Below are 18,840 nucleotides of genomic sequence, written 5' to 3' on the forward strand. Positions count from 1 at the left end.
TGTCTGAATCGATTGGTTACTTCTCAGGGGCTGCAGCCACTCATGGAAGATAGTAGATGAACACAGGTTAAACAATGCCTATGCTTCTCCTTCGCGCTCTGTCCCCGCGTGGAAAACGTGTGCTACTTCGAGCAGGGCTGCTCCGTTCTCGGACTGGCTGACTCAACGGTGCAAGTGCGTGTCTTGTCCCGTCGTCGACCCCGGCTGCAAAGTTCGGCTGGCTGGGCTCGCTTGCGTAACGCCGCTGAGCCCCGTTGTGCCGGTACTATTTCGGGGCTCCCGTGTTACGTTCGTTTTCCTCCTTGCCCGCTTCTTGCCCCGTTCGCGACTTGTTCGCTAATATGTGACAGCGGCGGCATTTTGGGGCAGACAGACCGTTTTTAGAATCCCCGTTAAGTGGGTGACCGCTCGTGCCGCCTTCTCACAATTTGGGCCATGCCTGAGCTATTCGTTACAGTAGACCATGTCGCGTCAATGGGGCAGCCAGATATGGGGAGTAAGGATTGAAGATTGGGCAACTCGGCAACGTTGTATCTTGAATATGTTCGCGTACTAAGGAAAGCGGAAGCTCTGCCTGTTCTGAAGTACGGGACCACATTCAAGATATCAGGAAACTGGCAATCACCCAGCTCCAGAGACCGTCGCGAGTAATCCTTCTGCCTGCACTTCTGGAGCACGTATTCGCTAAGCTCGAGCGCCACTGTTTGAATTCATTGGTTGGCTTCCTTCGTCAAGACGTCACAGTGCGAGAGTGAGAGGGGCATGATTTGGGGTATTGGGCCACGCATCAGTCCCCACGGGGAGATTCGTGGCTTTGAATCCGTCTGATTCGAACCTTAATCTCTGCAGGCAGCTGCCAATCACCCCAGCAGACAACTTGCGGCTTTCTTCGTGTACACCGAATGGGAGTGTCATCGTCTTGTCAGTCTATAGGTGCACCATCTCGCGAATGTCATTGCGGCCCCAGCGCGGTACTTGTGCACTCCTGGGTGCACCCCTCAGCATAGAAGTGCAGGGCTGTCGAGCCTACACCTGTGGTGGTGGATGCCCCCGGTCGGAGTTATCCCCGCCTGCCAGTGATGGCCTTGCGACCGCGACGACGCCCGTGGGCCCCGGGTCCAGCTGCACCTTAATGGCTTTGTTCACAAGCGCTCGTGACCCTGAATAACGCATCCACCAAAGTTGCGATGTGATAACTTTATTTGGAATCCGACGATTGGGAGGCCCGGGTCTTGGGCCGCCTAGATGGCCTCTGGGAGCTGCTGCTCCCGTGTGGCCTCCATGGCTCGCTGGACGGCCCAAAGTTGGTCTTAGAGTTCTAAGCTCAGGAGCGCGGCCGACCACCGCGCCCGTAGATTTTCCGGGGAGACTGCCATTTTATGTTGATGTATTTCACATCCCCACAACATGTGTTGAAGGGTGGCTCTAACAGACTTGCATAGCTTGCACATATCGCTCTCGTATATATCGGGGTATAGAGTTTTTAGTTGCACGGGAGTCCTATAAGTTTCTGTTTGTAATGGCCTCCAAGTAACGGACTCAGCCCTGTTCAGTTTAGTATGAGGTGGTGGTAATACTCGCTTCCGATTTTGATAGAATTTGATAATACCGCTAAATCTTGTTAATCTATCTTTTTCTCTCCAGACTTCCTCCTCCGCGTTCTCCTGACCGATGGAATTAGCTCTTTGCTCAGCTCGGCGAGTAAGACTTCGAGCTTCGCGGTGTGCTATCTCGTTGAGGTTGATTGTGGGAATGCCTGGAGTCATATGCGCTGCGAACCAGAGCAATTGCCTGCCGTTCTTCTCTGCATTGGAGAATTTAGCTTAATTCACTCTGATGATGTGCCATGCCTCAGGAGAGATCCTACCTTTCGCAAAATTTCTAATGGCCGCTTGAGAATCACTAATGATGTGCTGATCATGCGTGGAGACCGATGCTAGTGCAATGGCTACCTCCTCTGCTGTCTCGGAATCTTTGGTATTAACTGACACGCTTGTAAAGGGTTTTTGGGTGTGATCTACGATTACTGCTACGTAGCTATTTCTGTGTGGGTATTCAGCCGCGTCTACGAAGGTTGCTCTGTCGTCTGACCTAAAGCTTCGGATCATTTTCTCTGCTCTACTCTTGCGTCTGCCTTCGTTGTAACCTGGATGCATGTTCTTGGGCATATTTGGTACTAAGAGTTTGTCACGAATTTCTGTCGATATCGTCCTCTTTTCCCCGTATTGACTGTGGTAATTCATCCCTAGTTTGCTTATTATATGGCGTCCCGTTTTGATTCTGGTTAGTCGTTCTGCCTGAGATGTCTGTTTTGCTTCTATGAGTTCGTCCAGTGTGTTGTGGGATGCTAACTTTAGCAAGAGATCCATGCTCGTACTGATGGGGATCCCTAGTGCTAGTTTCTATACCTTTTTTATCAGGTTGTTAATTTTAGTCTTTTCAGCTGCAAACCAATTGTGGAAGGCTGCTATGTATGTGATCTGATTTATTACGAATGATTGTATTGGCCGTATCATACCTTATTCCTTCATAGCCTGGTGCTTGTTAGTAATTCGTATGATTAATCTCATGGTGTTTGTTACCTTTGTGTCTAGCTTCTTTATTGTTTCCCCATTTGTGCCTTTGTTCTCGATTACCAGACCCAGTACCTTGAGCTGGTTGACTATTGGGATATTCCACCCGTTCATGGTGCGTAGCTTGATTTGATCATGATCCTCGTTTCTGTCGTATCTTTTGGGAGGCCTGCCCCTAACTGTGTGGTAGCACAAGAGAAGTTCAGATTTCTCTGCAGAGCATGTGAGGCCTGTTCCTATGAGGTGTTTCTCTGCTGTGTTAATAGCAGTCTGGAGTCGTTGTTCTATTGACCAAATTTAGTTCAATATTTCTTGCCATCTATAAGATCAGTCGGAGTAAGACGATAGGGCCACACCGTGGTTTACTGAAGCGCCAGATATGACATGTTACAGCTCGTGTGACATTACGCCGGCGTAATGTCTTATATTCCACCTATAATTTTTTATAATGAATGTTCATGTACATCTTCAGACAGCACAGCTGAAATATTCAGGACTGTTGCCATAAATTTAACTGAGCAGTCCCGGTAACTTGTGACATCCGCGCGTGGGTAAATGCTACCAGGTTTAAAGTGTCCACACGGGTGTGATAATGCAAAGATTCTAGTACTGGTCGTAGTGTGGTGCATATTACTTAGAGTAGCAACTGACGTCGTTTAAACCACGTCCTGCAGGGCCTGTGCGTCTGTGCGCTATGGTTTGGATGTCGTTTACACGTCGGTCACGCCAGTCCTCACTTGGACGCTACCATCCCTTTGTGTGTCAGACTGTGATCTTTGCTGATTCGTTCAGGTATTGTGATCTCTAGCTTGGGGAAATCCCTCGAGTTCGCATCCCATCGGACCACTTGACTTTTAACATTGTGCAACGGACTGCCTGCGTAGCGTTTCACAGGCATGCCAGAGCCTGGCCTGTGAAAAGAGCGCCAACGTGGCTTAAAGCATTCATGGCATTGCAGTGGTCTGGCGCACCTTGACGTGATGGCCTCTCATTCAGCGGTCGGAGCGACGGAAACCGTTGTCGCTGGATAGTGACGACGTCGGAGATGCGCTCCTGCGAAAACAACAAATCGAGACCACTTGTACTACATGAGCGTCCACTGTGCGCACGGCTCTCAGCTTTAGAGCGCAGCTCTTAGGCGCCCGTTCCTGCAGCGAGCGTTGGCGTTGTCGCTCGTAACTGAACGAACACAGCGAAGGATGAAAGCGAACGCGGAGCGCAGTGCGAGATGAAAGACACCGATAGAGAGGAGAGCGTGAGGAGGAGGGTATGAATGGCGAAAGCGTGCGAGGAAAAGTGTAGCGCCACGCGCAACGGGCTCTGCGGCTACGATGCTACGAGACAGCGCCAATGCAGCGCGCGTCGTCTGTATCGAAACAAAGCGATGTATGAGCGGAGGTCTGCCTGCAGCGGCTGCTGTGAATCGCACCCACGCATCACCCACGCGCTGCCTCTCGCAATTTCCCGTTCAGGGAGGCAGACGCGCCACACATCGCCCGGTTTGCAACGTACCGTACGAGACAGATTGTCCGCGCCAGCCAGTATATCGTGAAATGAAAACTCGTATACAGGTGCAACAGAACTGCTTGTTGGCCTAGTTGGTGCCCGCTAAAAGACGTTTTTTGCCGCAAGTTCTTTTTCGCCGCAACACACGCAAGTCTTCCTTTTGCGTGTGTTTTAACTTGCGGCAAAGAACGTGTCTTTTAACGTATACAGCTGAGCTGAAATTTAGCATTAGGGAGTATCGTAATCGCCGGTGAATTTTTTTCTAGGGTGATTTGCGTTACTACTGCTACGGAAACTGTATTCTTTCTTGTATTAAATTGGCAGTTGGTTAATTTCCTTAGGAGGCACTTTTCCATGGTAAACGTTCAGGATGCGTCTGTGTATCGTATTCAAGTTCATTGAGACGTCGTGGGGCACGTAGGCAATCCTATTAGTCAGAGTCTGGCGGTACTAAAGCTTTTCGAGTTTGCGCACTGCGCAGAGCCTCTCCACATAATTGCACGATTGTGCATTCCTCCTGTTTCATCGTTTCTATAGATTTCCAACGACCTACTAACGAATACAACGAATACTAACGAACTCTAGAGTAAAGCCGCCGTCAGGCTTAACACGAACATAACAACATTTCTAGTCCTTTAGCTTGCACAAATACTGTTTGTATAGGGCAGACACTAAGTATTCAGGAAAGAATACGCTTAAGCTAGAAAACTCAAGGCACCCCATTCGTAAATCACTAGCACCGCCCACATTAGAAAAAAATTGACGTTTAAGGCGTGTTCGGGTTAAGAATGACGGTGGTTATACATCCGTCCATATAAAATTTCAGTCGTAAATATATTGGCTGCACTAAAGGAAATTTCCATAATGCGGTCTAAGCCTTCAAAAACCACTTTGAATTATATAATGTAGCTGCAAGGAAACGACTAAATATTTCTGCTTAAAATTTTGCGCGTTAGCGGTACGCTTAGAATCCACCGTTGAAATATTTTTTTTTTAATTTCCAATTGAGGAAAGCTAATTTGGAAACGTGAATTGTAAGCGTCCGAGTTATGCGCCGGAGTTAAGCATGATGCCTCTTTGAACAGAACTCGCTGGAGGTTGGATTCAGCAATGTCGCACAAGTTATCTAGACACAATATGTTAATGCCCGTTTTATTTCTTGCTTTTGTAGCCTTTGTTGAGAAATGCCGGTTGCTTGTTGGCTCAAGTTCATTCGGTCACCAAACACAGAACCCTACAACGTTTGCAGTTGTTCGATTGAAGAAACGTGAAGCCCACTCCAGGTGAATTCTAATGACATTGTTCGACCAAGCTTCAACTTTCGATCCACCCAAATAGGTGCACAAGCGTGGCATCCTGAGTCCTGGACCGATCCATGCGGACCAGTGGCGCTCCATGTCATGCTAGGCAGCGGGTCTCAAAGCAATCGCTTTTGAGGCACGGTGAGGCAATAGTGAGACTCGTGGGTTCCATGTGAGGTTCCCCAATCGAATACTGCAGCTCTTTCATAGATGCGTGCACTTGCCCGAGTGCCACAGACCGACGTGAGACGGCACCGTACACGCTTTCGTTTCGCGAGTTCTCATCACGGCCGCCGACCTCTGCTGCAGCGCCGACCGGCGCGTGGCACACGCCGTGGTCTGTCGAAACCGACGGTTGCACGGGCCCCTCCTTTCGACGACAGTGACAAATCAGCGACGTGGTGCGGCGCCCCAACCAACCGCAGCCGAGAGGGCGAGGGGGTTACCGCCCGCGGGCTGTGTTGTGACGCCATCATCGAATCTGCGGCCCCATTTCGCTTTAGGTGGTGGTGGTGGTAACAACTTTATTGACACTCTGCTCAGTTATGACCTGGCAGGCCCGAGTCCTAGAATGGCCCCTCACGAGGAGCGACCCTTTCGGCCCAGGCAACGAGGGCTTTTTGTACTTTTTCTTCCGGCGTTCTGAGCAGCTCTTCCCACGTCTGTTGTGAGGGAGCTGGCAGGAGCGACCTGGGAGGGGGTAAGCCCTCGCACCCCCAAAGAATGTGATTTTGGGTAGCCAATGTTTGATTTGTGCAATTTTGACATATTGGGTTCCATTGCCCGTTGGTAATTATGGCTAGCCAATGTGGGTTGGGGAACGATTTAGTTTGGATTCGACGCAGGATCGAGGCTTGCGCTCGCGTGAGGCTTGCGTTTGGAGGCGGGTAAATTCGCCTTTTTTGCTTGTAATAGTTTGTTATTTCCTGGTATGTCGTCGGTGCCTCATCCATGGGATCCGAGTCTGAGGGGCACATCTCCCGGTTGATTAGACCTCGGGCTACCCAGTGCGCCTCCTCATTCCCTTGATTCCCCGAATGGGCAGGGACCCATACGAGTTCAACAGTGTTTTCATTATTAAAGTCCCGTAGGACTCGCGCTGCACAGACGCCTATGCTGCCTGTCGAAAAGTTGACTATTGCCCTTTTGGAGTCGCTTATGATAGTTTGCACGGAGGGATTCATGATGGCCAAAGCAATGGCAGTCTCTTCCGCTTCCACGGTGGACGCTGTTTTTATGGTCGCGGCGTTGAGGATACTTCCCTCTCCGGTCACGACGCTCACTACGTAAGTTTGGTGATTTTGCTTTGCTGCATCGACATAAGCGGTGTGCTGGTTGCTTTGGTACCTTTCCTGAAGGGCCTTGGCTCTGGCAGACCGCCTCTTGTCGTGTCTCCCAGAGAGCATGTTCTTGGGTAATGGTTTTATAACCAAACGGCTTTTGACCGCACCGAGTAATGTTGTTCTTCCTGCTGAATTCATAACGGGATTCAGCCCGAGTTTACTTAGAATAACTCTGCCAGTTGCGGTGCGGGAGAGTCGTTCACGTTGGGCTGTTTTATGGGCCTCCACGAGTTCGTCTAGGGTATATACAATACCCATACAATACCCATTTCGCTTTAAACTCTGCGAAGAAATAGCCCGTGGCCGCAAAAATCGGAGTGCGCGCACCAGCCTGGGGTGAAACGCGAAACACGCGTCTGTGATTCGGCGAATGGAGATGCCTCCTGGGCAACGCAGGAAGCAGCCGCGAGGCCATGTATACGCTGAGTGTCACCTTTGCCGACGCATTTCCGGACACACTGTAGTTTATAGCTAGAGTGCGCATCTCGTGCAGAGTGTGACGGGTCACTGTCATTGTAACACAATAGGTAACCGACGTCACATGCACCCAGATGCGACACAGTAGAGCGTGAAATGAGGAATGTTTCCTCGCCCACCTCGTGTTCATTTGCCGTCAGGCTCCACGTGTCGTGAATATTCTCTGTCGGTGCAGCGCTTGATTAAAGAATAAAAGCCGTAAGGCAGCGTCCGTGTTTAACATTCGTTTACCAGCAAAAACATTTTTTTATGTGCGCGAACTGACAAGCACACAGAGAGCGAATGAAACAATAAAAGGGACACTAAAGTGAAAAATGATTTCTTCTGCATCAGTAAATTACCGTTCTACAACACCAAAAACACCCCTTTTACAAGGATAAGACGTTTGGTAAGCCAGAAAAAGCGCAAGAACGAAATACGGATGGCGGCGCCTACTTACGTTCCCGCACCTGAGCGCTGTGACGTCATGGATTTTGATGGCATCTTCTAGGGCCTACTAATTATATATAGCGGTACAGAATGACTACATTGTGTTCTAAAGGAACCAAATATTCAACATGGCAAGTTTCGGGAACCTTTATTCAGCCAACGCGGCCCAAATGCGAAAACATACTTTGGGATCCCTGACGTCACGCTGGCGTACCGGCGCTAGGAATTAGGCGCGAAATTCAAATACTGATACTTGGACCTTCATTTTCTCATGTAATAATCAAGCTATTTTTTTAAATGACTGCCTGCAGGGTCCTCAAACAATGCTTCATTAGTCTAAACTGATTTAGTGTTTCGCTTTAGTGTCCCTTTAAGGACTGCGCCTGTCCTTGTTTCAAGCTCTCTCGGCGGTCGCCAGCTGGCGCGGTTAAAAAACAAATGTTCGCTAAGATTGACCAGCCCACCCAGCAACAGGTCCTTCTAAATTAGTTTAATACATGGCCCATAAAGTCCCGCGCGGTTACCATTCCCTTGCTGCACGGGTCAGTTAGACTGACCCCTCGTATTCGCGGAAAGATGAGTATCGTGCGCACACGAACAGAGCGCCCGTGGAGGCCAATCCAAGTACTCCCCGCGCCAGGCAAGCGGCTCAGACTTTCTCATATTTGGCAGGAAACGCAGGCTCGAAGGAGCGGGTGTGGAAATCGCCGGTTGCGCGGCCGTGTTCGGCGGTTGCTAGGCGATTGGAGTCGCTCTTGTGTTGCAACCCGGCCGCCCTAAGCCTCCTTGCGATCCCTCTTTTTCCCGGCTGACGTCACTGGCGTTGCTCAACGCAGGCTCGCCACTCCGCCGTCCGTAGCGGCGTTTGACCGCGTCTTTCCTGCTCGGCTCGGTCGCCGGGGGTGACGGCCTGTTGACGGACAAGGAGCGACTGTTGGCGGGGTGCTCTCTCCGGATGAATTCTCGAAGACACCATTGAGTGCACTGCAAACCTCTTTCCTCCCTAGCCGAATCTCCTTTACCCCCTATACGCAGCAAAGAGCCGTGGGACGATGCCCTCCGCGACGGACCCCCCGAGGTCCTCCGAGCAGTGATACAACGGGCTCGAAACATCGCTGGAGTCATCTTAGGGACCCTGGACTGAGGGTTCCTCCCACACTGCTCTCGCCATTCAGATATTATCAATAAAGATGTTTTACTCCCTCTCTCGAAGAAAACCAGTACAGCGAATAGCTGCGTTCAAGCTGCAAACCGTTGTGCACCACGGTCGCGTAGCAACAAGGCTGCCTCGGCCCTCGAATAGCAAGGTGCCCGGCCGCCAGCAATCACGATGTGTCCCCGCTATCGCTCCGCCCACTGCGCATGCTCATACAGAATTAGGTTGCTGCAAATTGGGCCATCAGTTTCTCCTAAGTTTTGTTGACTACGTTTGTGCGCTGCCGCTTTGTGCGCGCACTAAGTGTAGAAATGTCAGAACGCCGAGATGTGGCGGTGCTCTGCTGCGAATGCAATACCCTGCGCATGCTTAGATTTTGGCGGAGCTGTGGCCTCAACTCTCCGTGCAGTTTGCACCCCACATTGAAACCGCCAATATTACGGCGGCTGTCTCGCCGCAGCACACACTCGCTTGCCTGGACACGCCGGCAATCGCATAACTTGGGTTGTCTTCCACTGGTGCCATGTCCGTGTGCACACGGGTCCGCCTTAGCCAGACCATGGCGGGCGTCCTCCGCAAGATCGGGTGGCAAAAATCACACCCGCCAACTGCCCGAAAAGTGCCGAAGCTGGAAGGCAGACCACCACCGCGCAACATGAACCACACAAGGGACGACGCGACGGCCGGGCAAGAGCAATCCCCAGGGGCGGCTTGCACAAACATTTAATAACGAAAGTAATAACGAATTCAAGAACGCGTTCTTATATGTTCCATAGACAACGCCTAGCCCGCACAAGAGCGCGTTCTTTAATTCGTTATTATTTGTGTTAATAATGTTTGTGCAAGCCGCCCCTGGACCCTGGATGAAGACGACACTGTTCTATACACAGACGCCTTTCTACCCAAACGCTCCACGAGGGCAACGGTCATGGTCACCGGGCTGGGCAAGCTGGTCGCCTGCGCATCAATCAATACTCCGTCTTCGGAGGAAGCAGAAGAAGCGGCGATAGCCCCCGCACTCCTTCAACCTAACGTCACCAAAATCGTCATGGACTGACAATCTGCGTACGAGAACTACAGATCTGGCTGGGTGTCGCTTGTGGCACTTTAGATCCCGAGAAAAGCTGCGCCTCTTAAACAATCCAACTAGTTCACGTCCCGGCCCACTCCTTAGTTGAGAGCAACGAATCATCAACAGGCCCGAGAGCTCAGCTTCCGGGCCACCGAGGAGCAGGCAAGGGGATGGCAACCCATCACCAGTTACACAGATATAGTCGAGTATTACATGGACGGAAGGAAGACATTCCCTCACCTCCACCACTCGTTGACCAGAGTTGAACAAACAATACACAGGGAAATCCAGGCAGGATTCTTTACCCACCCCTGCCTAGAGAACAGAATATACCCAGAAAGATACGAGAACACCCTCCGACACCCTCCGACACGTCATAGGAGAGTGCAATTTCTTCAAAGACCACCCATAACTAACCCCCCTACTATCCCCACGCTTCACGAGCGATGGGACATCTTGCCATCCAGCCCCGCCCTGGAAGACCAGCCCCGACCGATCCGCAGGGGCCAGCCGGCCCTGCAAGCATGGGGAACGCGCGAAGAGGGAGCCACCCCATCAGGCGCTTAAAGGCCAACTCCGGCGTTTTTTAGCCATATTAGGATATTTTCATTCTCAAATGGTATTGACAGTCACCGGTAGGCTGGTTCAATTTGCTTAGAAATTCATCAATTATATTAAATAACCAATAAACGAGATACCGAAACCGAAACGGGTAGCTGTTTCGTGTGATATCACGATGAAGTCGATGACGTCACGTCCTACACTACCATAATGTAAACACGCAGTACACATGGCGCTAATGCCATACACGGGAAGCTGACGATGTCTTCTGACGACACAGGGAGCTTTTGCAGATTTTCCGAACTAGACAGCAGCGATTTCAGCGACGGCGGCGATGTAGTTTCTGACGTCACAAACACAGGGTGGCCAGTAAAAAGTCATGAGTCAGGAACGCAACCAATCTTTAAAACTCATTTTCAGGAAAACTAAATGACTTTCAGCCTTATTGCTTGATACAGATAATCATACTGCAAAAGAGAACGTATATTCTATATTTTATTAAGATCAGTGGATATCGAAAAATCGCCGGAGTTGCCAGTTAAGACGAAAGATTAGCTCGGGTGCTCCTATCTAGATACATGTAAAAGGAGAACTCGTTTTTCTGGGCAAACACTGTATAAAATTTGACAGGGTTTGTTGCACTTAAAAGAAAAACATAAGACCTAGTGACTGTTCGTTTCGAATTTTTGATTTAGGTTGTCCATGTTTTATTAAATATTGTCAAAAAATTGAAAATTTACAGAAAACGAAACTATCACGTTTACAACTCTGTAACTCAGGAAGGAAACATGATAGCACAATTCTCGGAACTGCATATCACAACATATAAAGCGCACAAAATTGATATGTCATACTAAAATTTGCAAAAATTTAGCAATATGGAAATACAGCTTTTGCAGAAATCTTGTACAGAATGTAACAAATTCACGTAAGATATAAATTGACATATCAAATTTGTCCGCTTTGAGAGATCTAAAGGATGCCGTTTACAGAACTGCGATATCTGTTCCTGATGCAGAACTATGCATTTGTGAACTTTGTACTTGTATTCTTTTTCGAACTTACGAATTTTTGAATATCCTTGCAATAACATTTAGGCCCTAAATTGAAATTCCGCATCCAACAGTCGCTAGGACTTAACTTCTTCTCGCAAATGCAACAAATTTCTTTAAAATCGGTCAAGGGGTTAGCTCAGGAAAGCGTTTTTGCGTTTTACATGTATTCGAATAGGCCGCGTCGGAGTTGGGCCCGAGCTAAAGCTTCCTCTTAACGCGCTCCATTTCATTATGGATCAACAAAGTTGTTTCTCTCTCTCTACACACAGATGGCCCACTCGTGGCCCCAGGAGGGGAATATACCCGGGAATAATAAGGGATACAAGCCTTGAGTATATATGTACCGTATACTTCTCTGTGTATGTTCGCGATTCTGCCCGAGTGCTCGCCACGTAGTGGCCGCGCCGTTAACCAGCCGATCCATGTTCAGCCACGAAGCGAAACAGCTTTCACGTTACGGCGCGCGCTCTAAAGTTTCCTCGTGGTTTTTTAATCGTAACAATTCCGCCGGGCACAAGACTGAAAAAGAGAAAACGGAAACGGAAAGAATTTTCCTGTTTACTTATTGCGCATGTCATGCCGGTGGAAAGACAGCAATGCATCAGTTCATCGCTTCTCGAAAGAAGCAGACAACGCGCGTCAGAGAGCGACATGAATATTTTGCACTGCTGGGGCCGAATCTTATAACGGTTCGGAATACGAACCGTCCGCTTCGCCGGTTACGTCATTATATGTGCCACTCCCAAGCCGGCGGTGGAAGAAGGGGAGTACGCGACCAATAGATGAGAGGGTGCCACCTCTGAAGTGTACGTCATTATATGACGAGCTAATCGAGGAATTGCAGAATGTTTCTGCTTGCTTAAATGAATGTAAAATATAAATTAAATATTATACGCCAAGTTTTGAAGTATAAACTTGTGGTGTCGGGCGTTTATCGCAATGCAGAAGTAATTTATTAATGTCATTCTTTTTCATTCTCAGCCCACAGACGGTATCGTAAGCGTAAATGAGTTGGCCACGGAGTTGGCAGAGCGCAGGGCTATGTCGTCTGCTACCAGGAGCTCGCACGATGCATGCAACAGGAACGCACTACCAGCACTTCTCAAGTAGCAAGCACGACAAAACCGTGAACTGGTTCTTAGGGACACCTTTACTAGCCGACTATATCAATTTTCCTTCTTTTTTCGCCCTTCGTCATCGGCTCTAACATGACTCGCTCGCCGCCGCGCTGCCGCTATCCCTGCGATCTGCCCCACGGCGCGTCGCGTGATAGAAGCAGTGGAACTTAAGTCGAACATTACGGTATACGGGGCCTGCATTGCCTGCGCGAAGTCAAATCGAAGAGTGTGGTGCTGACGGTGCGCGCTGTGCCGTGAAATTGAGAAACAAAGTATGGCACTCCCGAACTAGAGAAAAAAGGGCAGCCAAATAAGAGAGCTCCACAATACCTTCCCGTCCTGACTGTATAGTTTTATCAGCCGAACGAAGAAAGCTCTGAACCAGCCTAGGTTGAACCCTTCTGACTGCTGAACGGCGATCTGCGAGCTATTCACACTGGCGATAGCACTGGGAATTCGATCTCACCATGCAAATATCTCCTTGGCGTCGACTTTGAATCTGAAGTCACGGCAAAGCTGACCCAGCCCTTCAACCGGCCAACACTGTAATTGCGAGAGCAACTTTGTGGACAATGCCGGCAGCAGAGATCTAGGCAATTCCGATTAATGCTTCGCGTCCGACTGAGCTCTGGGAGCTGCAGGCCGGCGGCGATGAACCGAAGCGCGCAATATCCCTTCCTCTGCGTGGAATGGCCACTCGTACGCTTGCACCCGAGTTTCCTCCATTTGATAGCGTAGCTTGCAAAAGCTCTACTTAGAAAGCCAGCAAGGGCGGTGCAACTCATTATCTGTCACTTCTTCGAAAGCGTATCGCATTTCCAGCCGTGGTCGACACCGAAAGAGCAACGCCAAGCAGACGACGAAGGCAAGCAATAGCCTCCGAAGGAACCAACGCACGCGCGCGCGACGCCCGCGACGCCCGCACGTCTCCGGGGGCGCGCGACCGGCGCGCGTGGCCAGGGTCACAAGCCAACAGCCAAGCCACAGCAACGGAACCCAAAGCGGACTACCCCTTCTCCGGTTCCTACGACCGGTTCGCTTTGAAGATGATTGACAGATGCGGGACGTATTCGAAAATTGCGATACCGCCCCGCTGTCTCTGACGACCTGTGACGTAATGAAAATTTTGGCCAATCAGGTTACGCCAAAAGAATGGTTCCCCAAGCGAACCGTTATAAGATTCGGCCCCTGGGGATCGCTTTGACGCGTGACAGGCCCCAGCTGGCCCGCCGCTAATGCGACGATAGCGCTCAGTGAATTCAACGCCCAGGGTCGAGCCGACAGCTGCGGTCGCTTAAACAAAATATTAAATAATTTAGGAATAGAGCAAGTGTTGTGCTGCCGTCATGACACATTGATTTGCGCAAGTTGGTCGCTCATTTCATGAGCTTATTTTAGCGCCGACAAGAAGGGGGATCTTTCACCACTGCGCTATACTTTCAACTAACTTATTTCGAGACAAAACTGACACTTGTATGCGGTACACGGCACGCGCATTTTCAGTGGTAGTTTGTTTACCCGCTAATCAATTTTATTGTTCCATAACTAGATGGAAGGTATGCTGACATATTACTACTCGATTGCCTGGTCGCTGTGACCTAATAGCTTCCGTACTGCGCCACGTACAATCGTATAGACCGTAGCTACGACAAACGCGATGCATTGCCGATGTGGCATTCATTGTGTATGAGCAAAATCAGCTGCACATGTAGCTGCAAAGTGTCAATGGCACAATGCTCCTCCGCGGCATTTGCCAAGAATCGATGGGGGAACCGAAAATACAAATAATCACAACTTCCTCTGCGTGTATGTTGTACTGTGTACCCGTGAATCTTATTGGACGATGACATGTTTTGGCGTTCGTCGTGAGAGGTTATGAGAATAATCATCCTTTCGAAAAAGCAATCTTGGGTATTGTGTCTATGTTTGTGCAACGGATGTAATTTTATGCTACCAGAACATGTCTGCTCCGCAGCTACCATTTCCTCTATGGTTGCTATACTGGCCCTGCTCAAGAATAACCGTTGTGGGTCACCTTAAGGGAATCTGTCGACACTTGTTCAATCTTATAAGCCCTACTCTCGCTAAAGTTCAGTGTCAATCTAAAGCCACCAAACGCTGTCCTTATGCAGATGTAATGAAATCAGTATTTGATTTTCACAAGCTGAGCCCAGCAACGATTTCGTCGTCCTTGCAGGTGGTTGGGAAATGGAAGTGTTGCGACGATGCAAGTTCCAGGACAGGGGGCGAGACCCCGAGCGGGTACCTTGGAGAGCTTGGCCGCATCCGCAGCACGTAACCAACAGCAAATCCATTTCTTTTTCGTGTACATGGCTTCGTCAGAGTAGCATATAGAGTAGCGAGTGCAGCAAGTCGGCAATGAGAAAGCGCAGCGCCTGCTGGCCTGATGTACTGTTCGCGTCATTTTCTTTTGCTCTTGCTTTATGTATCTATTATATTCTGGCGTTTCACGTGCCACGATCTGAGGCACGCCGGATTTGTGTCGACCACCTGCAGGGTTCTTTGACCTGCGTCCCGCGATCAGCACGCCAAAGCCACCGTGTCCTTTCGCTTTCTCCGATTACTGTTAACGCAGTTGAAACGCGAGCGCACTCATCCTGGTCGAAACGAACCCGCCTGCGTTGTCCTGCAGATTAACTCCTGTTGGGCGCCACGCCAATGTTCTCTTTCGAGTCCAAGTCGCCGCGCTTAATAGCGTGCAGTAATGTCTTCGTCGTAATAGCTGCAAATAAATGAATGAGACTTCGGGAGCGTCGCCCCAGGCCTGATGTACGGCCGTTGTTGGGTCACGTTGGCGGCGAGGGAGTCGTGCCGCTGCCGCCACTGGGGTGCGCTTGCGCAAGGACGTTTCGCAAACGACCGAGGCGCCGTCTGGCCGCCTGTTTTGACTGCCAGATTGCACCGCCGCGTCCAGTAAAAGATCGCTGCCGCCGCCTCTTTTCCGATGATCCTTCGTCGTGTCTCTCCTCTGGTTCTCGCTCTCGTGCTTGCTGCACGACAGTTGACGTTGTCTTGCGTTTGTTCTGGATTTTATTTCTCCCGATTCCGGCTCAGCAAGAGTCGTTATGCCGAGAACCGTTACGACACATACTGCAGACCGTCGGACTCGGAATCGAAGCAGCGCTGCACTGGTTGCTTCTTTCTTTTCCTTCCGAATTGTGTGGAACGTCCAGAAGCAGCAGCAAACAGCGCTCACTACCGTCACACGCTGCCTATCGATTTCGCTGCTCCGCGATCCGCGTGGGCCGGGCGAGAACCACAGGTTAAAGAAAGGCGCCACAAAGGAAAAAGAAGGGAGCGCCCTGACTTGGCTCCTTTCGCTTCCCTGCATCGTCTTTCGGGCGCTCGCTTCCACTCCTACCCTTCCACTCGGTCAGTCGATACGTGACGTAAGCCAGACATCGACGTCAGACGGCGGCGGTCTCCGAGCGCAACAGAAACGCGTCTTCCTTCGGATGGATGGATGGATGTTATGAGCGTCCCCTTTGGAACGGGGCGGTGGTTGCGCCACCGAGCTCTTGCTACTATACTGCCTAATATCCTAAAGAATACATTGTTGGGCCAAAAAAGGAAAATAAAGACTTGGGAATGAAGACTACGAAAAGACAGACAGAAAGATACTGCCTAATATCCTACCTAGGTTAAACAATGAAAAAAGAAAAAAATAACCTATGAACTACCACGCCCAAATTTTCCGATCCCCTATTGCGAACTGCGCTTTTGTACGTCTCCGTCTTTTGTCGTTGCCCTACTTTTCTTCCACCAATCCTCCAGTTGCCTCTTACTAATGTCTATTGCTGATATGTTTGCTTTACCACTGCTCCCGCTGAACCCAAGAGCTTCAAGGAGGCCAGTGGTGCCTAATACGACCGCTGCGTAGACATCTTCGCTTTCGGACAGCGCGCGCCCTCTTTCGTCGGGGGCATCGCGCATGTGTGCTTCACCGCACGTGCGCCATCCTGCCTGTGGACAGGCTTGTCTTGCCATTTACTACGAATGACACGTTGTGCGGCTTCCTTTTGAAGCCGAAGTGGAGCAAACAGAAGAAAAAACGATCGTCGGTCTTCGTAAGCGCGCGTGCTTTTTCTGCGGCGACAGTGAGAAACCTTGGGCGTTTCTTTATTGCCATGCGACAATTCAGCAAAAGTTGTCCTGCGCGGTAGTGTACGCACATCGCAACGAGCCCGAAATGCACAAAGCGCTCCTTCGGGGCTTGAAATGCGATTAGCATTTATGTGTGCGAAGTTGAAGAACACCGGCTGGCACATCAACGCTCCACTGACTATCGCCTCGTCGTCCGTCCATTGAATTCAATTTCAATATAAGCCTAGTCACGTTGGCATGAATGGAAAACCAAGCAGTCTCGCCGCCACTGCTCACGTCTTACCATCTGGTGTTCGTCCGATTTGGTGGCAAGGACATTCTACGTGAACAACTTACTATACCTCGGGCGCTTCTGTGCTGCGCAATCAGATAGACAGTCCGCATTATGATGAACGATGAGTTCATTTGCGCCATAGGTTAAGCCATTTGGAGAAATCCTGCGCCGCTAAACGGAAATTGCCTTTGAGAGCCCTACGATATTTTCTTATATAGAGCGAGCTAATAATTTTCTTCTCCACAGTATATTAGTGCACCTGGAAATGCCCACACCCTCCGAGCTACTCTCATATTTCTTCAACTTCCCCCGTGGAGACTGCGCTGACCAGCTTAGACCCGCAAGAGCAGCGACGGCTGATCCGGCGGGCACGCGAAGCGGCGCGAGCCGATGGGGCTCCGCCCTACGAGGGATGTTTTCTCTCGCACTCCCTCTTTATCCGGTCAGCGCTTGCTCATAGCTTTATTCAGCTTTTTAGAGCGCAGCTCTTTGGCGTCCGTTCCTGGGTTTCGCGTCGTCGTCGGCGTTGTCGTCGGCCTCGTAACCAGCTCCGCCCCCCTTTCATCCCCCCAGCGCTAGCAGCGACCGACTGATACCGCTGGATGCCGCTGACGCCGCTAGAGAGTCAAGATAACGTGACTGCATAGAACACCGTCGCCGCCATGCAGAAAGAGGAGGAAAGGGTCCCCCCCCCCTGTTCTTGTGTGGCGGATAGGGTGCTCTTCAGTTGCCGACGCGCCGGTTATTTCACGTAGGCCCCGGCACGTCGACGAATACGTGACCACCTTCCCACGGCTACACCTGGTTCTTAGCGCTGCGGAAGCGAGGGTATCATATTGTTTGTGTCGGCATCGGCGGCGTTGTCCCTGAAACCAACTCCGCAGCTGGGGTTGACTCACTATCGGCGTCAGCGGCATCAGTCAGTCGCTGCTATCTCTTCCCTCCACCCTTTATCGTGTTGTCCGCTTGCTGCGCGCGCTTCTGCCCCCATCGTTTGCCGCTGGGTGTACACGCCGCCCCCCTCCCCCCTCTTCCTGCGAGTCTCCGGTTGTCAAAGCGCCGGCTCGAACTTAATTCCTTTCTTCGCTCCTCGCTCCTATACTGCTGTGGTGCTCGCAGAGACCACAACAGAGCGGCGGGAGTCGCTATCTACTTGCGCACAGGTCTCTCTGCAATACCAGTCGAAATGTTTGGCACGTCACATGAAGTTGGCGAACTGTGCGCCGCAAAGTTGCCCAACGGCTTGCTGGTAGTAGCTGCCTACTTCGCCCCTACCGCACTCACGAAAGACGTCGTGCACTTCCTGCAACTCGCATTAACCGTCCATCGATCCACACCGATGTTAGTAGTGGGGGACTTTAATGTTGACATAAAGACAAACAGCAATTTCCTAACACTTATGCGGGAGAACATCCCGTTCTTCTCGCTCGTAACGCGTCCCACGGCTGTGACAACCTCGCGAGGCACTTGTATAGATCTCGTCTTTGAGAATCAAGCATTGGTGTACCAAGTCGAACATATATCAGTCTATTTCTCCGACCACAAAGCTTCCTTAATGACTGTCAAGAACTGTTAGTGGAGTCTTTGTTAAAGGAATACGTGTGAAAAATAAAAAAAAATTCTGTGATAGCGCATACATGTGTTGCGCGATTTCTTTGCCTCAATCTATCGAAAAGGTGAAACAGCTCATTTGCTGCGCTCAAATTTCGCATTAGGAAGTAACGTAATCGTAGGTAATTTTTTCCTTCTTTTTTTTTTGGTCTGGGCTCTTCTAAAAGCACTATATTTAATTGGACGTCGAGTTCTGTTTTTAAAATGAAAGACAGTGCATAGAAGCGGACATGAGTGTG

At 50.3% G+C, this 18,840-nt stretch overlaps 1 protein-coding gene across 1 annotated transcript in view; it reads right to left on the minus strand.

The window, feature by feature from the left end:
* Positions 1-1,026: 1,026 nt before the first annotated feature.
* LOC142558587 (uncharacterized) overlaps positions 1,027-18,840 on the minus strand; it is a 128,498-nt gene continuing 110,684 nt past the window's right edge. Inside the window, exons 2-3 of the mRNA XM_075670719.1 lie at positions 3,545-3,626; positions 1,027-1,160 (exon numbers count right to left, since the gene is read on the minus strand). Coding sequence (XP_075526834.1) covers positions 1,027-1,160; positions 3,545-3,626 — 216 coding nt within the window. The remainder of the gene's footprint in view (positions 1,161-3,544; positions 3,627-18,840) is intronic.

The sequence above is a fragment of the Dermacentor variabilis genome, chromosome 9 (genome assembly GCF_050947875.1).
Source record: "Dermacentor variabilis isolate Ectoservices chromosome 9, ASM5094787v1, whole genome shotgun sequence".
Taxonomy (NCBI): Eukaryota; Metazoa; Arthropoda; class Arachnida; order Ixodida; family Ixodidae; genus Dermacentor; species Dermacentor variabilis.